Source organism: Odontesthes bonariensis, chromosome 9 (genome assembly GCF_027942865.1).
Source record: "Odontesthes bonariensis isolate fOdoBon6 chromosome 9, fOdoBon6.hap1, whole genome shotgun sequence".
NCBI lineage: Eukaryota > Metazoa > Chordata > Actinopteri > Atheriniformes > Atherinopsidae > Odontesthes > Odontesthes bonariensis.
The window spans coordinates 16883417-16901940 of NC_134514.1; the positions used below are offsets into that span (position 1 = coordinate 16883417).

Below are 18524 nucleotides of genomic sequence, written 5' to 3' on the forward strand. Positions count from 1 at the left end.
TACCATGAGGAGTAAAATCCCCTCCGTGTCCAATTGTCTGAATTTATGCTCTTGGCTCGATGTAGTAACGACTAGAGTGGTTTAATGTAGCTCAAGTCGATATATTGACTGATTTATTGATCCTACTTTGGCTGTCGGGATGACCTCATAACCATATTGTTTGATTTACTGCAGAAAAAGAACTTGCCACCAGATGGTGCTAAAGTACTGAGCAGAAAAATCTTAATTCATTTGGGTGCATCTCATACAAACCAAAATGTGAAAGAAAGAAAGACAAGGTGGGTCACTTGATCAGTTTATTTACACAAAATGGGACGCACTGATGTAGATATTTGAATTGGAGACAGTTACACACATCTTCCATCAACAAACTCACAGACAAGAAGGGGAAGCGGTACATATTTCACTATTGTCTAATAAAGGACAAAAAATACAAAAGTTAAACTTCATATGAAACCACCTGTGTGACTGGATAATGTTAGAATTAAGAATATGACAATTTCATGAATATTTATGTCCAGCAAAGACACCAATAAAAGCCAACTATCAGATTTTCAAGCAAACATCGTTTCTTTTACGGGATGCCGAAGGAATGTGTGGATCTGAAACAAACACTGAGCAAGGGCCACCTTTTGGGTTTAGACTGTTAATTTCACAATATTTCTTCACGAGATACGCTGCACGTACACACCACACAAAGCCAACGGCACTGCTTTATGTAAAATATACTTCAGATTCGTTTTGCTCCGAGTTGATAGTGTTTTAAGCGTGACCGACAAGCCCCATTAGAAGTCATAAAGAAGCGCGGCTGCCCGATCTAACATAACTTACATCGTCGTCATCATCCCCCCCTGAGGATGCCTGACACGGTGCAGGTTGTCATAACACATGGTCAAAATGACACTCACTTTGAGTACACTCCATTCACTAATGAACCTGCTGTACTGGGTCAATTGCTCAAAAGGGCTTTCTGCTCATAGTTTGCTTGGTCTGTAATCCAGATATAAAATGCATACCAGCCATGATGAATCCCATAATACTTCCAAGACCATTTTTGGATGGATTTTTTTTTTTTTTTTTAAATGGCAGCTTCTTTTGAGTAATCAATGAAGGTATGGAGCTTGATAGGTACAGTAGTGCTTTTAAATAAATGTTATGGGTAATGAAAGACAGAAGAGGAGGGCAGGAGCAAGCAGGGCAACACCGGCCTCTACACTTCAGAGATAAATGCAATGACAAACTGGTTACTACATGAAATAACTAATCTCTGCAGCCGCTGGCTTCGGGAAAAGCAAACAGAATATAACGCTAGCTGTAACTTAGTACGTGAAATGTCCACACGTTGAAATGTACTGTGCAAGCTCGATGACATCCGTAGCAGTAATACACGTACAGAGTTCTTTACAACATAAAGAAAACTATGGCCAACAGGTTAGCTGAGCTTGAATATCTATTTGTAAACAATATTCTCTTCTAAAAAGCCTCCCCCGGCTGAAGTTCTGGTAAGTGTCGGCTCTGTAGAGGCAGGGAAATGATGAGGTTCCTTTTCCAGAGTGATAGAAACGAGGAGATGGTTGGTTTGGGTGCCAGGGCAGCAGATAAGTGGGCAGGAAGGAAATATGTTGTTTTTTTTTTTGTTTTTTTACTCAAGAGACTGGAGCATGAGGAGCTGCTTAAGGACCTTGGTCTGACTGGTCTCCCTGATCTCTCCTGCTAGGAACATCTCATCCACCACTGTGTACACCTTGAAACACACACAAACAGTGGATCAGAGGACAGACGTGATGAAAGGAAGCCAAGAGGATTGAAACTGAGCACAAAAAACACAAAACCCTTGTGGATTTACCAAAAGGAATGAAAATGCTTTAAGTGGCCAAGAGTTGACACGTTCTCTAAAGAGGATTCTCGTCAGGCACAATTTCTTATGCGTTTAGCCGTCTTGACGGAAAAGAATCAGAAAAATACAGTATATGAATGAGAGCAGATGTGTTAGGTTTTTGGCTGTATTAACATACATTTATGCTTTATTGGTTTTACAAAAAGATGCAACTTTGGACCATGTGTGGTGCTCAAAGGCACTTTTTGTGTGTGTTTCATGTAAGCACGAGATGGAACTAAAAACAGTACTGCTCTGCCTCTTGCAAACATTACTTAACTTCCTGTCCTTATCATCAAAAAGTAAAACAGGAGTAAAAGCACATAAATTAACATATTACATGTTGAATTCAATCAGAGAATCGATGACCGAATGAGTGAAAAAGCTCATGGAATTGTTTTTCATTGGCAGTTTCTGTTCAGAAGATGTTCGAGGTCAGCGGTGCCTCGTTAGGTTCATGCATGAGGCTGTGTAACAGAACACCACGAGCAGGTGGGGGAAGGAGCTCAGACTTGTTTATTTTGGCATCGTTTTCTCTACGGAGAATACAAAACTGGCCTTCATGAACATTTTGTAGAATAACTTGAAACTCCTAAGAAAAAAAAAAAAAGACGATAAACAAATAAAGAAAAATACAAGAATCTCTACCGTCCTTACCTTGTAGAAGTTGAACACAAGGTCCAGTTCGCACACATTGTGGAAATACTCATTCAGCACCTTCCAGGAAGGAGAGGAAAGTATTCAGGTCAAACTTTTTGATTCACAGGATAATGTACTTCAACAGGACAAAGATACACGATGAAATCCTTTTCAGACATGTGCGTTAGTGGCTTCATCAGACCTCTGTCATTCAGACATTTTTATGTTTATATTCTTCATGGCTTAATTCAGACACCCACATCATGTCTGTGGGCGGAAAGAGCCATTCACATGAGACTGGACAGTTTGGTAATGAGGCTTAATGCAGGAGTTCAGGGCTTTCTTACAACATGTGACGGTACCATGACGATCTATATTAGCCTGATAAGTGAACTGTGGTGATGCAAAACAAATCAAAAATTAAATGTAATTTTATCTGAAAGATATTTTTCTGCAACATACTGCTAAGAGCTCTAATCAACGGGAAAACGATGAATTAGTGGAGTAGGAAGGTTTGGAAAGCATTGTTATTTATAAAGTGAATTACACAGCATGTAGAATTCCTTTGGAAAAGCCGCTCATGGATCAATTCAAAACATTACACCCGTCCATTAATGTGAATGCAGACGGTTCAGACTGGATGATTAAACATTCTAATCCCAGTTTTATGAGAAAAGTGACCAGTTTCTCAATCATTCACAAAGAACACAAATGATGATTGTGATGATGATTATTATGATATACCCTAACTGTGAGCTCAATATAACTTTATGATAACTGAAGCCAGTGTGTTTCGGAACCTGTGCTGAAATGCAGCACCATGCTAAATAGTTATGGACCGACTCATCTGTCGCCCGTACAACAATACAATAATCCCAACCTGTAAATGAAATTTATACATGACGAGATGATTCAGTGGCCCGATCATTCAGTTCGTGTTGATAACACCTTATGTGTCTTTTGTAAGCTCCAAAAAAAAAAAAAAAAAAAAGAAGAAAAACTTGAACATTGAATAACAAACAATTTATTTTATCCACTAAATGCCATTTGGCAGCAAACATTAGTTCCCACAAGAATCCAGCAGGTTTGACATTTAGAAGTTGCAAGTCACAAGAGGACAATAAATTCTGAACAAAAATCATTAAAGACATTCCTGAAAACCACCAGACCGTGACAACTAAATCATCTCACTCCGCTTACTACATCTATATATATTACGTGTGTTTCAGTTACCTCTACAAAGTTGTGGATTCCCTCGAGGTATGCCAGGTTATTATCAGTCACGTCCACACAAATACAGAAGTAGAGGCCAGCGTAACGTCGGTAAATGATCTTGAAGTTTCTGAACTGTAAGACCAAAACAGATAAATCCTTTTAATGACCGAGTTTCTTAGATTGTGACTACAACAGCAGCTCTACAAGGGTTTAAGCTCCCAGGCTTCGAGGTAAAGCATTACTTGTGTAAATACAATAACAGAAGCAAAAGGATATATTAAAAATGATCGGCAGATGACATTCTTCTTATTTTCTAATGGTGTACAGTGGTGTACACAGCAGTGGGTCAAGTCGTGGTTTCCATTAGGCCTGTGTGATTTAAAAAGGCGTTATCAGAGGTTGTAAGCAAGGCTCTGTGTCCATGAACCCGTCGATTTAGTGAGACTTAGCACACTTGACTCGTTAAACAAAAGTGGAATATTCTAAATTCTTTACTTCCTGTCGATGTAGATTAACAGCAAATATACAGAATGGAACGATATGGCCCAGACGATTCCTTCGATCCTATTTACATTACATTACTGTTAAGCTGCAAATTTGGGGGGGGGGGGGAATCACGACATTCAAGTCATGAGCATTAGGTGCTGTTTACACATACCCGGGTATTTTGAAAAACGAAGACCTTTCCCTTCGTTTGTGCCTTTCGTTTATACACAAACGGAGTTTTTTCCTCTGAAAACGAAGCTAAAAAAAAACTCCGGCAAAAGTGGAGATTTTTTAAAAACTCCGTTTAGCGTTTGTGTGTAAACTGGTTGAAAGAGACGAAAACGGAGTTTTCATAATGGAATGCGGCGTTGTCGTCATAGTACAGAGCCCCGCCCCTAACCGCCATATTGGCAGGATGCTACCGTGATAACGCCACAGATTCTATAATAGTACAGATACGCCACTCACGGTGCATTTCCGGTTTCCAACGAGGCGATTTTGGTTGCAGTTCCACCCTTTTTCCACGTGGGGCGCTCAATTTTGGAGACCAGAATGAATGGAGTCCTATGGAGCTAAACGCCCTTTCGTGCCCTTATCTCAAGATATAATTTTTTCTCTAGTAATTCGAATGTTGTTTTCGAAAGAGGATGTTTAGAAAATACCCATGGCTGAGTTTTAGATTTTTAGAGCCACTCATTAGCTTAAAAAAAGGATTTGAAGTGTATATGACGTCATGCATAGCTTACGACCGGAGATGCCGCTTTACGGCAACAATCCTGCTTGTTGTTGGTCTCAAAGGCAGCAGCGTTTTCAAGGAAGAGCTGTAGTAAGCGAATGTGTGGTAACATCACAGATTCTTAGGCTGTGGTAACATAAGCGGAAAAAGTCCATCTTAATTCTGTTGTCGCTTGGTATGGAGCCAGCCGTCAAGCGATGCCTCTGGTCGTAATTCTGGTCGAGCGCTGTCATTAGCACAATGCTAGCGCGTGGTGGACAACAAGAAGCCAACCTGTTAGAAATCAAAGGGATATATGTACTCGTTCAGTAGATTTTTGACTTGAAACCCATGTTGAGCTCTCAGAAACTACATTCAAATCTGAGCGCTCTTGAGGAGACTTAGGTGAAACTGACCATTTGTAGCATCTAGCTCCATAGGGCCCCATTCATTCTGGTCTCCACCGACGCCCCCAGTGGAATTCTGGTGGAACTGCAGCCAAAAAGCCGGTACAATGGGGCTTAATAGAGAGTGGCAAGGCTGTTCGTTATAATGGCTGTGATAACGCCATTCATTGTTTATCTGGCAAGCATGGAGGTACTAGCAGCATTTCTGTTGTTGAGAGCTATACTCGCTTGTGTGATTTTGAAAATTACAGTCATACATTGTATTGAACAATAAAGACATTTTTCACGGCTTTAGCAGTTTTATAGTCCAGCGCAACGTGTAAAAGTAGCTCAGTCTTGCTATCAGTCCACACACATGAGCCTGGCGCCATATTTTCTTCTTGAAAAGGATCCGGAAGTTCTTCCTGTCAGCGGTTCTCTATTAGGCTTCTGATTGGCTTGTGTGGAATTCTCATTGTTCTAACACTGCCACCGTCAGGCTTGGCGTAATTTAACAGCTCTTGATAGCGTATCAATGTAGACGTGGTTTTTTTTTTTTTTTAAACGGGGCAGTGTGCACCAAGTTTTTTTTTTAAAACGGGGCTGTGTGCACCAAGTTTTTTTTTAAAACGGGGCTGTGTGCACCAAGTTTTTTTTTAAAACGAAGGTTAGAAAATATGCGTTTATCAAAATACCCGGGTATGTGTAAACAGAACCTTAGAAATGACAATGGCTTCACGGCAGAAAGACAAGCTCTGTCGATAAAAGAAAACTACACCATCCATTTCCCTGAAATGCTGTTTTATTGATCAATGATAAATGAGTGAATTGTGGCCAATCTCCTATTTCAAATTCTCCTCCAAACAGGTGACAAACTGAATTCATAAAAATAGTCATATCTTCCAGTGTCTAATGTTTTAGTTTTCATGGCTAATGCAGAGTTGGTGCATTGTTAGTGCTTATGGTTCATGCAGACAAATGTTGGCCTTCATGCGGTCAGAGAGATTAGCACCGAACCCTCACAGACCTGGGCCGATGACATCATTTAAATCACAACATACACGTATTAGCCCTCAACATACCATATACCGGCAGCTAAATAAATTGCCAAGATTAATTAAATTAATCTTGATAGTTGAGGTAGCCATAACAGACATATTTCGGGGTGATGGCGCTGAGCCACTGCCTGGCAAACAGGATCGAGCACAGGAAAGAATACAACCAATTATCCACACATATAGCACTGACTAATCCCATACCTCCACAAAGTTAGTGTGCTTGGCATCCCTGACAGTGACCACAGCATGCACTTCCTCTATCAACTTCTGTTTTTCATCATCATCAAACTGCATATACCATTTGGCCAATCGCGTCTTCCCTGCTCGGTTTTGGATGAGGATAAAGCGGATCTTTGGAATAAAGGGAGACAGAAAGACAAACAGTTCAACCACAGCAAATTGCGTCTATTCTATAAGGGGAAAAAACACGTACATACAATGTGACATAAGTGGTCTTTACAGTCTCAGGCCTATAGTATAAGAGTCATAAACGTTTTTGATATCTATCTATAGAGTTATCATAATACTGACCAGTATTTATCTAGAAGTAACTGTAGCTAAGTACTATTAGCGTTAGCCTGGCTAATGTACAATATAGCACAGATAAACCAAAACAAGTTGTTTTGACAACATAATTGTCTAAAACGTGACAGAAACAGAATCATTATCATACAATCTATCTGACAAAGTGGTGGTTTGTCTCTGTGTTAGACATTGTGGCCTCAACTCTTCAGTCCAACTAGCTAACGACTTCTACTGACTAAATGAAGAGGTTATCTGTCGAGGTCTCAAGCGCTAGCAGACTAGTGGCAATACGCTGATGACAAGAAAAGCAAACATAAAAGGGTTCAATAATGACACATTTACCATTTTCGTCTCCTAAATATGGTCGTTGGGGGACTCCAGAAAGCACGTTCCTGAGATAAAATGCACTCGTTTAACATTAATAGACAAGTACTTTCTTCAACCGCTCGTCCGCTATCTTCCCAAGCTAGCAGGAAGTAGAGGGCTACGCCAAGGTGCAATGGATACTGGGAGATGTAGTTTTTATTCTTTCATGAAGAACTCATGAAATGCAATGTTGGAACTACAATAACCGACTTTCCCATATCACGTCTCTACTGAAGTTGCGTAGTAGATCACATGAGAAGCAGAGGGACCGTTCATGTAGCATCTTTTAATGTGGCCAGCGTCCTTTTCGGCTTCTAATAGGATTTTAACCGAACTTAGTACATAGATAATGCAAACAAACATGCAAGAAAATACAGAATATGTCAACAAACATAAAATGAATTTTAATCTGGCACTGACTAGGATCTGCTGTTAGTTTTTAATCGAGTCACACTCGATTGTCCAGATATTAATTTCACATTTGGTTACTGTACCAAATGTTTCTGTCATTTTTGTTCTTCTCTTTCAAAACCTACTGAGTCACAAATGATTTGTTTTATGTGCAATTTATCACACGGTTCAGAATTCCCTTTAAAAGCTTTACCGAATGAAAATTTGTGATATACCTCTGGACTGTTTTCCAGTTACATTAGTTTTGGTTGTTTTCTGCAGAGTCAGGGCACAGCGTTGCTTACTGCTCTGGCTGGGCAGCCACTTCGCCACAGAACACTGCCCAGAGCGTTTGGACAGCTTGCCTTAGAGCATTGTGGGCGTTTAGGGAGTCAGAGAGGGGGGATGGGGGAAACTGTGATTGTCAGGGATTGCACAACTGTGAGTGGAGGAATGCGCTTGCCCTTGGGACCCAGAAATATTTCAGTTGCAAATGCAGAGAGGACTGAGGTGGGATAGGAAAAGAATAAAATGAAAGGGGATACCAGCCAGTGAGTAAACAAAAGGAGGTTTTCTTCCATATAATGCTCACAGCTGTGTTTTGATATTGGCGTGCTTGAAGTTATAAAAGCAGCACTGCTGTGGTAATGTTTGTGTAAGAATGAAATTTCTTTAATTGCACTGTGTGCCATAATTTAATAGCTAAAGGAGCCTTATGCTTTATGGTTACAAGCCCCATTCTAAAAAGCAGAAAGGGATGTAAAACAGGGGCAGATTATTCAACAGAAACTTTGACCTCCGCTAATCTTGCTCTGTGTGATTGGGGTCATGCAAATATTGCTGAAAACACAGTGACTAATATGATTGGACAGAAACGTGTGGACTTATTCAAAGGACAAGCTCTGCACCTTCAACCCTGCTTGTCTCTGTTTAATGGTGAGTCACATTTTAGACCGTCGAAGCACGCACTTTATAAAATGCAATTTGGCATCTCATGTAGAAATAATAAAACTTCCTTATCTGTGCGTTTCTCATGCTTTGGTTTTTGCTGTTCAACACTCCAAGAAGGAGGATAATATTCTAAGAACATTGAAAGGAGAAGTTTCAGACATTTGTTGTTGTTGTGGTTTGCAGGGTGCAGTGTTTCCGTCCTAAAAATCCCCCAAAGCACCAAATTCATTCAAATTCATTTGTTTTCCTATCACACAGAGTTTAGATTAACAGACTGGAATTGCATGTTCCTCTGAGGTTCAAGGAAGTGCTAACAGGGTGAGAGAGAAGAATTTCAGGAGAGGGTCCCACTGCCAGACATTAAACATCTGTTTGAGCTCTTAGCACAGGCCGTTGTCTTGTTTAACACTGCAGATATTTCTCCTTTTTTTTTCGAAGTGCAGCTCCACTGTCTTCCTTAGAAGATTGAATTATTTATCAGTCAGTGGCTGAACTAATCACAGCACAAACCTCTTCACAGTAATTCTTCTACCAAGTGGTGACTTCAGGCTCAACTGAAATAATTAAGACTAACCTTTGAGATGATTGATTTTCTCAGGAAATAAATATTTCCCCTCTCTGCTGCTCAATGAGGTTGTAGGCTGGAGTCCTTGCAAGACTGTTTAACAAATCTATAACAAGTCGTGCAGCCATGGAACTTTCAAATTTGTTAGAGGGTGACGAATCTTTGAATTTGCTCATGGCAGTGGGAATCATTTGTGAAGGAACGGAAGTGGTGTTTGACCCATGGGGCCAAGAAGGCAAACAGACCAAAAATAAAGCCCCATTAAAAGAGAGAACTGAAAAACAGTTTTGAACATCACTCACAATGTGCACTTTGGGGCCTTAAACGTTGTATGTCAAAAAGCCTTCAACATTGTACACTTATTTCTCATTCATGGTTGAAATGGTAATTAGTCAAAGTAAGAAGAATTCTCCAAAACAAGTTAAAGAAGCATTCATACGTTTGCATGAGAAGTTTGCATTAGAGGAAAAATGTGCTCAAAGTATCAGAGTGGAAGTACTACTTACTGAATAAGGCAGAGTCTCGGATATTATCAATGCTGATGTTGGAGCGTGCTGGAGTCACTGTGAAACTTTATACACTTGGCAGTTTAATTTACAACAGTGCATCATGTTAAGATCTTTGAGATGATTGACCTCACAACTTGAAATGAATCACCACAGGATGGACAAAGTGGATAATATACCCCTGAAAGGAAACTACGCTGCTGTTTGCCTCTGCCAGCGTCGCTGTTACATGCTCGTCTTTAACTTTTCCACATTTTAACCCCACCTTTATGGAAATACAGAACATGTGTGTTTCGTGTGTAAATGAATGCATAATTGACCAACTAAGAGTGAAACAGTCCCCTTGACAGAAATGTGTAAAAGTTGAACTGAAGGCAAAGACTGCAAGAAACCACATAGGGATCTCAAACCATGAAGGTATAATTTGGGACATGTTGTGTCCCCGTCTAATGGATAGTTTGCATTATTGTGGGTCAGTTTCACTTTGAGGTAGTGTTGCATCCCACAAGGTTGTTTTTCTTGTTTTGTGTCATATTTTGGTCATTTAATATTATCTTTGTTGGATTTTTGTGGGCCAGTTTGGCCATTTTTTCCCCCCATCTTTGCTCATATCGTGTCACACTTTACCTGTTACACAGCATGCTTGTGTTGCTTTTTTTCCCCTTTTTTTCTTATTGCAGCCATTCTGTTTCTATTTGTGGTCATTTCGCATCTCATTTGTTATCTCATGAGATAAACATTCTGGGACACATGGTCTGTTTCTTGGGTAAGACAGGGACCCCCACGACTTCTTGGCCCCTTGGCGTGTGCAGGGTGGGTGCAAGCCGTATACTTTGAATGCATACCTCGATCGGAGTTACAAGTTGCCAAGTTTGTAATAGACAAAAAAAAAGAAGACAGATTTAACAGCACAAAAAGTGTAACATCTGAATGTAGTGAAAGCACAGAGTAACAGGAATATAGCATGTGTTTGCACAGTGACCAAAGATGAGTATATGTTACTCATTTATCTATCTAAATAATACTCACAGGATTAAAATACTGTTTATCATCTTTGGCACGTTCATGAGAGTTCTCCACCTCAAAATATGTCCTATAAATTATTATTATATCCTGTAAATGATTGTTGTAGGCTTTCCATGTCGCTGCGTGGTGCTGAGCAGTGTATCAGGAACAGTGAGCGTGTGTTGTAATTGTGTCCATGAACCGCTGGGCGAGACTCTCTCCGCTCTCTCCAGATAGGAGGGGAGATGCTAGATTCGGGAGAAGGTCCGCCATTATTGGGAAGCTGAAAAAAAAACAAAACAGACTTATACCCAACGTCACACATTTATCCTGCACGGGGCTTAACATCAGAAAAGGAGACACACAAACGCGTTCGAGCGAGCTGTCGTACTTTGGAAACAGCACTCTGATACATGACGGCAGAGCTCGGGACTGCGTTTCTTTCGGACTCTTTTATTTTTGACACAACAAAGGAAATAATAATTGGTCAAAACAACGTGGTGGTGAACCTAGAAGGGAAAACACACAGAAACAGCGCTTTCGAACGCCTCCCCCTTTTTTTCTTCTGGCAAGACGTATCCAGCCGCTGTGAAAGGACGGGAGTTTGAGCAGCATTTTTACCCCCCCCTCCCCTCTTCTTTTGATCAGAATTAGTCTTTTTCTTTTTCTCTTCGCATAGTGGGAGAGAAACAGCTATGCGTCTCGTGTCTGAAAACTTCGGACTGACGAAAATGAGCACTTAATGTGGGACGCAATAGCCAGACGGCGTGTTTACTAGAAAAGCGGAAAATAATCGATGCGAGTGCTTGTGGAGAGTGTTTTTGTCTGTTTTTTTTTTGAAAGTCTTTCCACGGCTGTGGGTCGCAGAGGCGCAGATACAGGAAGAAAAGAGTGGACAAGAGCTGGAGGCAGACAGGAATGATATGGTACGTAGACTATACTGGATTTTCTTACTTTCCACCCATGAATACATATGAATGGACAATTTGAAGAGCGGAGCGATGTTGGACAGAGATTTTAGGCGTTTACCTCATTTACTTTCTCCCTACATTACAGCTTTGGCTTGTACTGAAGTCCTGCGAATAACAAGAAACTGGGAGTCAACCCCAGTCCCCCTGAGGGCTGGTATGATTTGAAGCCCTCACTCGTAGTAATAATAATGATTATTCTAATGATGATGTATGGGTGTATTAAAAGAAAATGAAATAAAAAATAAATCCGCTCTCAGTTAGGTTAGGCTTCGGCAATGCTCGTTTGGATGTTATGTTGACAAGGGAGAAAGGGAATCATAAAGATGGATCTTGTCCAAGGCTTATAATTGTTTGTACAACAACACCTGGAATGCATTGGTCTTGTCAGGCCTGGAGAAACTCCGCACTATTGCCTTGAATAAAAGGAGCAAAAGGGACTTTAAATGGGTGTAGAGGAAATAGGATGTTGGAGTTCGATTAAAGAAGCAATTGTTTCATTCTCTTTCTGCATTTTTCTGCCAATTGACCACAATGTCCTGGATAAGAAGATTAATTTAAGCGAATTACAAATTAGTTTTTGTTTGTTTGAGTTTTCTATTATAATGGTCTTTGCTTGGGTTTGTCATAAACACTGACCTTGATGAGATTTAGGCAATAAAATAAGCTCGCTCTCTTTCTTTTTCTTTCTGCTAATGACTATCTCTTTCACTTTGCAAAGCTTCATGTAAAAGACTTCCTGGTGACACAGTTACAAAATGCTGGTAGATAGCTCAGAGAGTTCCTTATTTAATTTTACTGTACCTGTCACTTAAATGGCCTCCTTTTTTTTTTTTCTCACATAGCAGGTAAAGTGTGTGTCTTAGTATTTTCCACCAACATATTCTCTGGGGGTATATTTAGCTTGTCTTCCCGAGTGGTCCCTGTGTACCTATGTTTGCTTTATAGTTTCTCATCAGAGTGACCTCATGTTCACAATTAACACTACCATTAATCTATTTCTGTGGCACAACTAGTCACTGATGTGTCACGGCTTAATCTCACTGCCACTGCAAAGTGGTCATTGCTCTGGCAGCCACTCCCTTTCTGTCGGAGTCTTTCCACTGGACTTGAGTGCTTTCCCTTTAGAAGTGATCCTTCAACATGCCCCTGAAATACTACTTTAATATTGACTCTGAAAGATTTCAGAGACTGCACTCACTGGGTAATTGTGTCAGTTTGTGGTATGGACTTAACACACAGGTGCCTTGGAAGGGACTTCGGTCTCTGGCTACTGCTGTGTCACTGCTGAATAAAAGGACCTTTCTGAGAAACAGGAACTTTGTCACTCATAGTCTAACATGCGCATGCCTCGATGTTGTGGATTCTGCATCCTTTGCCAGCAAATAAGATGACTCATAACCTTACATGTTCTGGCTGTGTTTTGTCCGAGTGCTTTTGTTGAGTTTTTCTCATCTTGATCTTAATCAACTTTATTAAGAGGACCATGCTAAGGAGGAAGTAAACATATACAGGTCCTTTCCTCTGGACGACGGTCTCTTTTCTCTCAGGTAAATGCATTAGCAGCTGTCAGCACTTCTGTTCTCTGCTTGATTGGACCCTTTACAATGCAGTCACACCTCTCCAGGAAGCCTCCTCTTCCTCTAATAGTTGTGCCATTTGCCCAGGCAGCAGGCAAGCTACCAGCGTGTCCACACATCCCTGTCGTTTTTTTGCCTCAGGGCTGTGGATCGGGTTGTGAGGCCTTGGGCTTGAGATTAGAGGAGTGTAGGCTTTGCTCATCAGGATGTAGGCCAGAGAAGCGGACACATCCTTTGCTGTGGAGATAGAATGCAAGATTATGCCCCATTTTATGTAAACACATGGAAAAGGAACAAATGGTTTTGGACTTGAAATATCACTCACTTTGGAAACTTGTCTCATATCATATTGTGTCCATATCACCCAAAGCTTGTTTTTCAACACGCCACTGTGCTAGTGATTGAAACATTGGTTGCTCACCTATTCATTTGCAGATTTCACAGCTAGAGCACCTGCCAGTGTTGGGTGATGTAAAATTTCCCCGGTCCTGAAATCATGCCGTTCACTAAATCTCTCCTGTCTCCCTCTTGTATTACAAGAGAGGTTTGCTTGTAAGTCTATGTATGATGGAGAAAGGAGCTAATTATAGCGGGCAGCTTTGGAGTTTGGCGGACCAGATTACAGTCACTCTCCTCTCAATGGCTGCCTTGTTCTAGTGGCCGATTATTAGGCAGAGAGAAGTGCATTCTGGGATGATTGTATCTGAATTTCCATTAGAAAGTGTGCCTGCCTCAGCTGAACTGAGGTCCTCTTCTCTCCCCACTTTTTCTGCTCCCTTGCTCATTACAGATTTGCAGATGGGGGACAGGCGGATATAAAGGCCTCTGTAGTGTGTCCCCTATTGTGGAGCCAGTCTAACTCTGAATCCTGAATGACCGATTTTATGTTTGAGGGAACTGACCCTAAATCAGCAGTGTTGGCTGTGCCTACTGTATGATAGGGAGACACATTCTTAAAAAGTAGCTTCAGTGTTTCTGTGCAGCAGCCCTTTAAAATAAATGCTTCATGTAAGAGCTTTGAAAATAATCTAGAATTTAATTGGTGTGTATCAAAGATTGCATTCACTCTGTAATGCAGACCCATTTTATTATGGTACTGTATTGCTTTTCCAATACTAATGCATTATTAATGGGTAATTCTGCTGAAAAGTGAGGGCTTTGGATTTGATTAATTGTTCAAAAAGTGGCTGTGGGGCTCTGTTGAAATACTTCAAACTAGGCTTCATATTATCTTGCAAAAAAAAAAAGTTGGTGACATTGTTTTGAATTAGAGTGACCATGGAGATGAAGGACCAGGATGTAAGCAACGGAGGAATGGTGACCTCTGGACATGAGCGGTCTTGTTTTGCCATTCCAGCTCAAATTACACAACAGAGGAACAGGGCTAACAGGCTATGGTAATTTCCAAAAGCTGAAGAAAGTAAACACAAAGAGAAATCTGGGTGGAACAATTAAAAGCGAAAAAATGAGACAGCAAAGAACGGTTGTCAGTTGGTGGGGGGTGGGCTGCAGCTACAAGACTGTGAGAGTGAAGTAAAGCGTGAGCAAACCGCTGCCAGTTTCTGCTTCAGGCTGTGTTCCTGGTATGTGCCCTTTCAGCTTTGTGCTCAGGGATCAACCAATCAATGACTGCCATAAGTAACCCTGCTGTTTGGCTATTGGCCACAGCTGAATTCCATGAGTCAGCATGTCCGTAGATAAGATGTTATGATTGAGTCTCTGCCAGTGAAACGAGGCCACTGCCCAGGGTTCAATAGGTTGGACTTCTGCTGTTGTAGTTGCACACTCAAAGTTTGTTTCACCTACATACAGTGTCAACATGGCCCTCACCCTCAAACGTCTGTAAGATTTGTGGATTTTGGAGGGAGCTAGTCTGAAAAGACAGATTTGTCATGCATGAATACATGCTCCATTACATGTTATGAGTATAATATCCTGATTGTTTTTGGATGACTCAGTGTTTCGGCTCAGTCTTCTTAATAATTTGAAAGGCTCCAGAAAACAAAGAGTCTGCCACGAAATCCACCTACACAAGTATTAAAGGATCAATCTGGGAATGTTTGTTGTCTGTGGACTCCTTCCCAACAATAACCTGACGCTCAGTTTTCAGTCTTGTCGTGCCCTGTCGTGCTGACCAGCCCCTCATGCTTCATCGCTTGAATTAGGCCGGAGTGAGTAGGAGAAGTCCCCGTGTGTCTTTGTTTGACTTTCTCACTGGAGATTCTCGCTGGTGGCGCCCCTGGGTTTCCTGTAGGAAGTCCACCTACGATGCCTGGTTGTGTGGGAGGGAAATAGTGGGCCAGAAGAAGTGGAGAGGGTGGGGAAGAGGAGAGCTGAGGGTCAGAGGTGAGGGGAAGAGTTGGAGAGGTGCAACAATGGAGACTATTTTATTATGCCTCCATTCTGGCGACAGTCCTGGCCAGAGGCGTTGTGTTTTGGGGTCATCAGACTGTATGATTCTTGTGAAGACTCTAAATCGTGGAACACCTTCAAGGAATGTAAAAAAAACTGTCACAAGCATTCATTTGAACTCCAGGAAAAACAGGTTAGAATTCTGTGGTTGCTGTCACTTTGCAAAATGTGTATTTTGGCCATAAGTCAAGAATTCTACTTTTAGTTATGGGAATCTTTCACATTAATGTTGAGCAGCCTGTTGAGCATGATGACTTTTCTATTCAAAAGGCCAACTTGAGCTGTTTTAGAAAACCACAAACATTGATCAGCTGCAACAGTAATTGTATTATTATGAGATGATCAATGCTATTCACCTGCCACTGGTTTTAATGCTACAGTTTATCAGCGTACAGCATTGTACCTGAAGACTACAGGAAGATTGCAACCATGGATCATATTTGGTCGGTTAGCGAAACAGTGACTTTAATTTTGAGTGTCCACCTAGAAACTATGGTGACTGTGCTGGGGGGGGGGTTTAAAGATTGGCGTGAAACATCCAAGTGTCTCCTTTGCGGAAACATTGGTATTCGGAGCATGGTCGATGGTCTTGACAGCAACTTTGTCCTCGACCACAATCAGCTTTTATGGGAAAATGTTTTCATCCAAAGTCTCCACCATTATGCGTCTGTATGAACATTAATGTAAAGTTCAACCTGACTTGTCGTTTGAGGCATGCAGCGATGTGACTGTAATACTTTTTTCTACTTGATATTGGGATAATGACCAAAACGGTAAAAAGCTTTCCTGTATTTAACCATCCTTAATGTACTTGCTAGCTCCTTTAAGCAGGTGGTAGACTTTCAGTAAAGGAGTTGCAGACTATTTACTAAATAGGTTCTGCTGTTCTGAGTCATTGCAGGTGGTGATACGCCCTATTTCCATTTAATCAGTAGTTGTGTGTACAGTGATACAACGTCTTAGTGTCGTGGGAAGATCATCAATCTCACAATAATAATTGCTCATACATTTGTCTTTATTTTAAGCAGAGCGACAGAGTTGTGGGTTTACTATTATATGCATATGAGGAAATATCTCCATGATTACCTACTGTGGGAATTGGAAAAAGAGATTTCTGTAGGAGCAGCTTGGGTGTGTCAAACAGACTGACTTTGTGACGGTAGACTGGCTGTAAGCTGTTTGTCCGGTATAATGTTACAACTAAAAACAGGAACTAGAATCCTCACCTTGACTCTGATATTATTAACCATTACAAGATTATGTGTTATGAAATCCGACACAGAAATAATTTTTGTGTTTGTTAGTATACAAACGACAAGAAGAGGCAAAATGTCCCGAAAAAAGTCAAATGGTGGTGATTCTTAAATATAGTCTCTGGCTCACTCCTGTAAGTTATTCATGTCTAGCTTTTTACTTGTGCCTTGCCCTTATTACAGCTGCTTTAGGTACGTGTTTGTTAATACGCATGTTAATGCAAAGTGACACTGCTTGTCTGCGATGTTTAGATGGAGTGTCATCCCAATGTGCTATTTATCGTGATGTCTTTTACATGCTGTTTCTGCCTGGATTTATGACAAATTCATTGGAAGCGTGTTCATGCACCTGCAGCATTCAGACAGAGAGGAGAGAGGTGGAGAGTGGGAGGCAGAGAGGTGTTCTGCTTCAAGCATGTTTTAATTAAAGTCGGCAGCTTTAATCACAGAATGACATGCATCCGAGAAAAGAGGAGAGGGACAGAAGCAGAGCTGGGAGAGAAGGAGAAGCCCCCGAGAGAAGTGTTCTGACTTCTCCTGAACTTCTCTCCAACTGAATCTGTCGCCTGTGGTGCCCCCTTGCTTCTCTTTTTTTGCCATTCATGTCCTTTGATTGTCACATAATATTTTTTCTCTGTTTGTTTTTGCTCTCCTGGCACCCTTCATCATCCTTTTTTTTTTTTTCTGTCCTAGAAGAGCAAAGTTAGTGTTGGGTTGTGGTTGAGGACACAGGAAGGGCGCCACCTTGTCACTATACGTTTGCTTCAGATGCCACTTCAGGGGGATCTGGCCACCACTCTCGCGGCCTTTGGCATCTCCCCAGTGAACGAGTGCTGACACAGTTTCTCTCATATTTGAAAACATGTTTCATATTGCTGTGATTACTTATTCTTAAGGTGTAGCTTGCTGCAGGCATTTTATCATGTGGCAATCATTACCTGTCTGTTAGTGATTAGTATTCATGCTGGATGCAACTTAACTTTGAATATTTTAAAATGGTTATAGGAAATGGTCGTTTTTAGTCATAGGGACACTAAAACTGTATGACTCATTACACACACAGGTAATGTAAGCAACTGGCTGACCCTTTCTCACCCTCAAAACATAACTGTCAGAGTGGTTCTGGCCAGTCGGCTGCTGTCTGACAGTAGACATCATATCCTCTTTAAGGTGAGAAGATAAGGTGGCTGTTCATAGCCATTTGTTATCACAGGCAGTGAGCCCCTGACACCTCCACATCCCTTATCTGGCTTTGTCCCAGTTTCTGGCCCAAGCTTGGACTCCTGCAAGCCCAGGGGCTGATGAGTAAGCACTGCTCCGCCCGCGGTCGGCAGGGCTTGCCGTTATCGATTGCAGTCCCACCGCCTGTCATCCAGCCACCACTTAGCTAATGATGTCCATGCCATTGTCTCACAGCTTGGAAAACAGCCATAAAACGGAACGCGGTGGGATGCTTACAGTGGCGTCAGGCGAAAAGAGGAATTTAAATGATAAAAGAGACGCACCTAAAGGAGCCTGGGCAGAGTGAAACTGGGTTATGCAAGGTTAGGATGGTAACGTCTCATCCTTATCACTATTTTTCTTTTTTCTTGTGCTTTCTGTTTCTACCTCCTCCCCTTTTCTTCTGT

General features: G+C 41.3%; 2 protein-coding genes across 2 annotated transcripts in view; one reads left to right on the forward strand and one right to left on the reverse strand.

The window, feature by feature from the left end:
- Nucleotides 1–283: 283 nt before the first annotated feature.
- ap2s1 (adaptor related protein complex 2 subunit sigma 1) lies at nt 284–7392 on the reverse strand. Its single transcript, XM_075473418.1, has 5 exons — nt 7243–7392; nt 6577–6726; nt 3749–3862; nt 2534–2593; nt 284–1744 (listed from the first exon to the last, which is right to left on the reverse strand). Exons 1-5 carry the CDS (start codon nt 7243–7245, stop codon nt 1643–1645), a joined length of 429 nt encoding a protein of 142 aa, XP_075329533.1. The 5' UTR covers nt 7246–7392; the 3' UTR covers nt 284–1642.
- Nucleotides 7393–10888: 3496 nt separating this feature from the next.
- Nucleotides 10889–18524, forward strand: part of arhgap35a (Rho GTPase activating protein 35a) — a 60769-nt gene continuing 53133 nt past the window's right edge. Inside the window, exon 1 of the mRNA XM_075473419.1 lies at nt 10889–11609. The gene's annotated coding sequence lies outside the window, so the exon portion shown is untranslated. The remainder of the gene's footprint in view (nt 11610–18524) is intronic.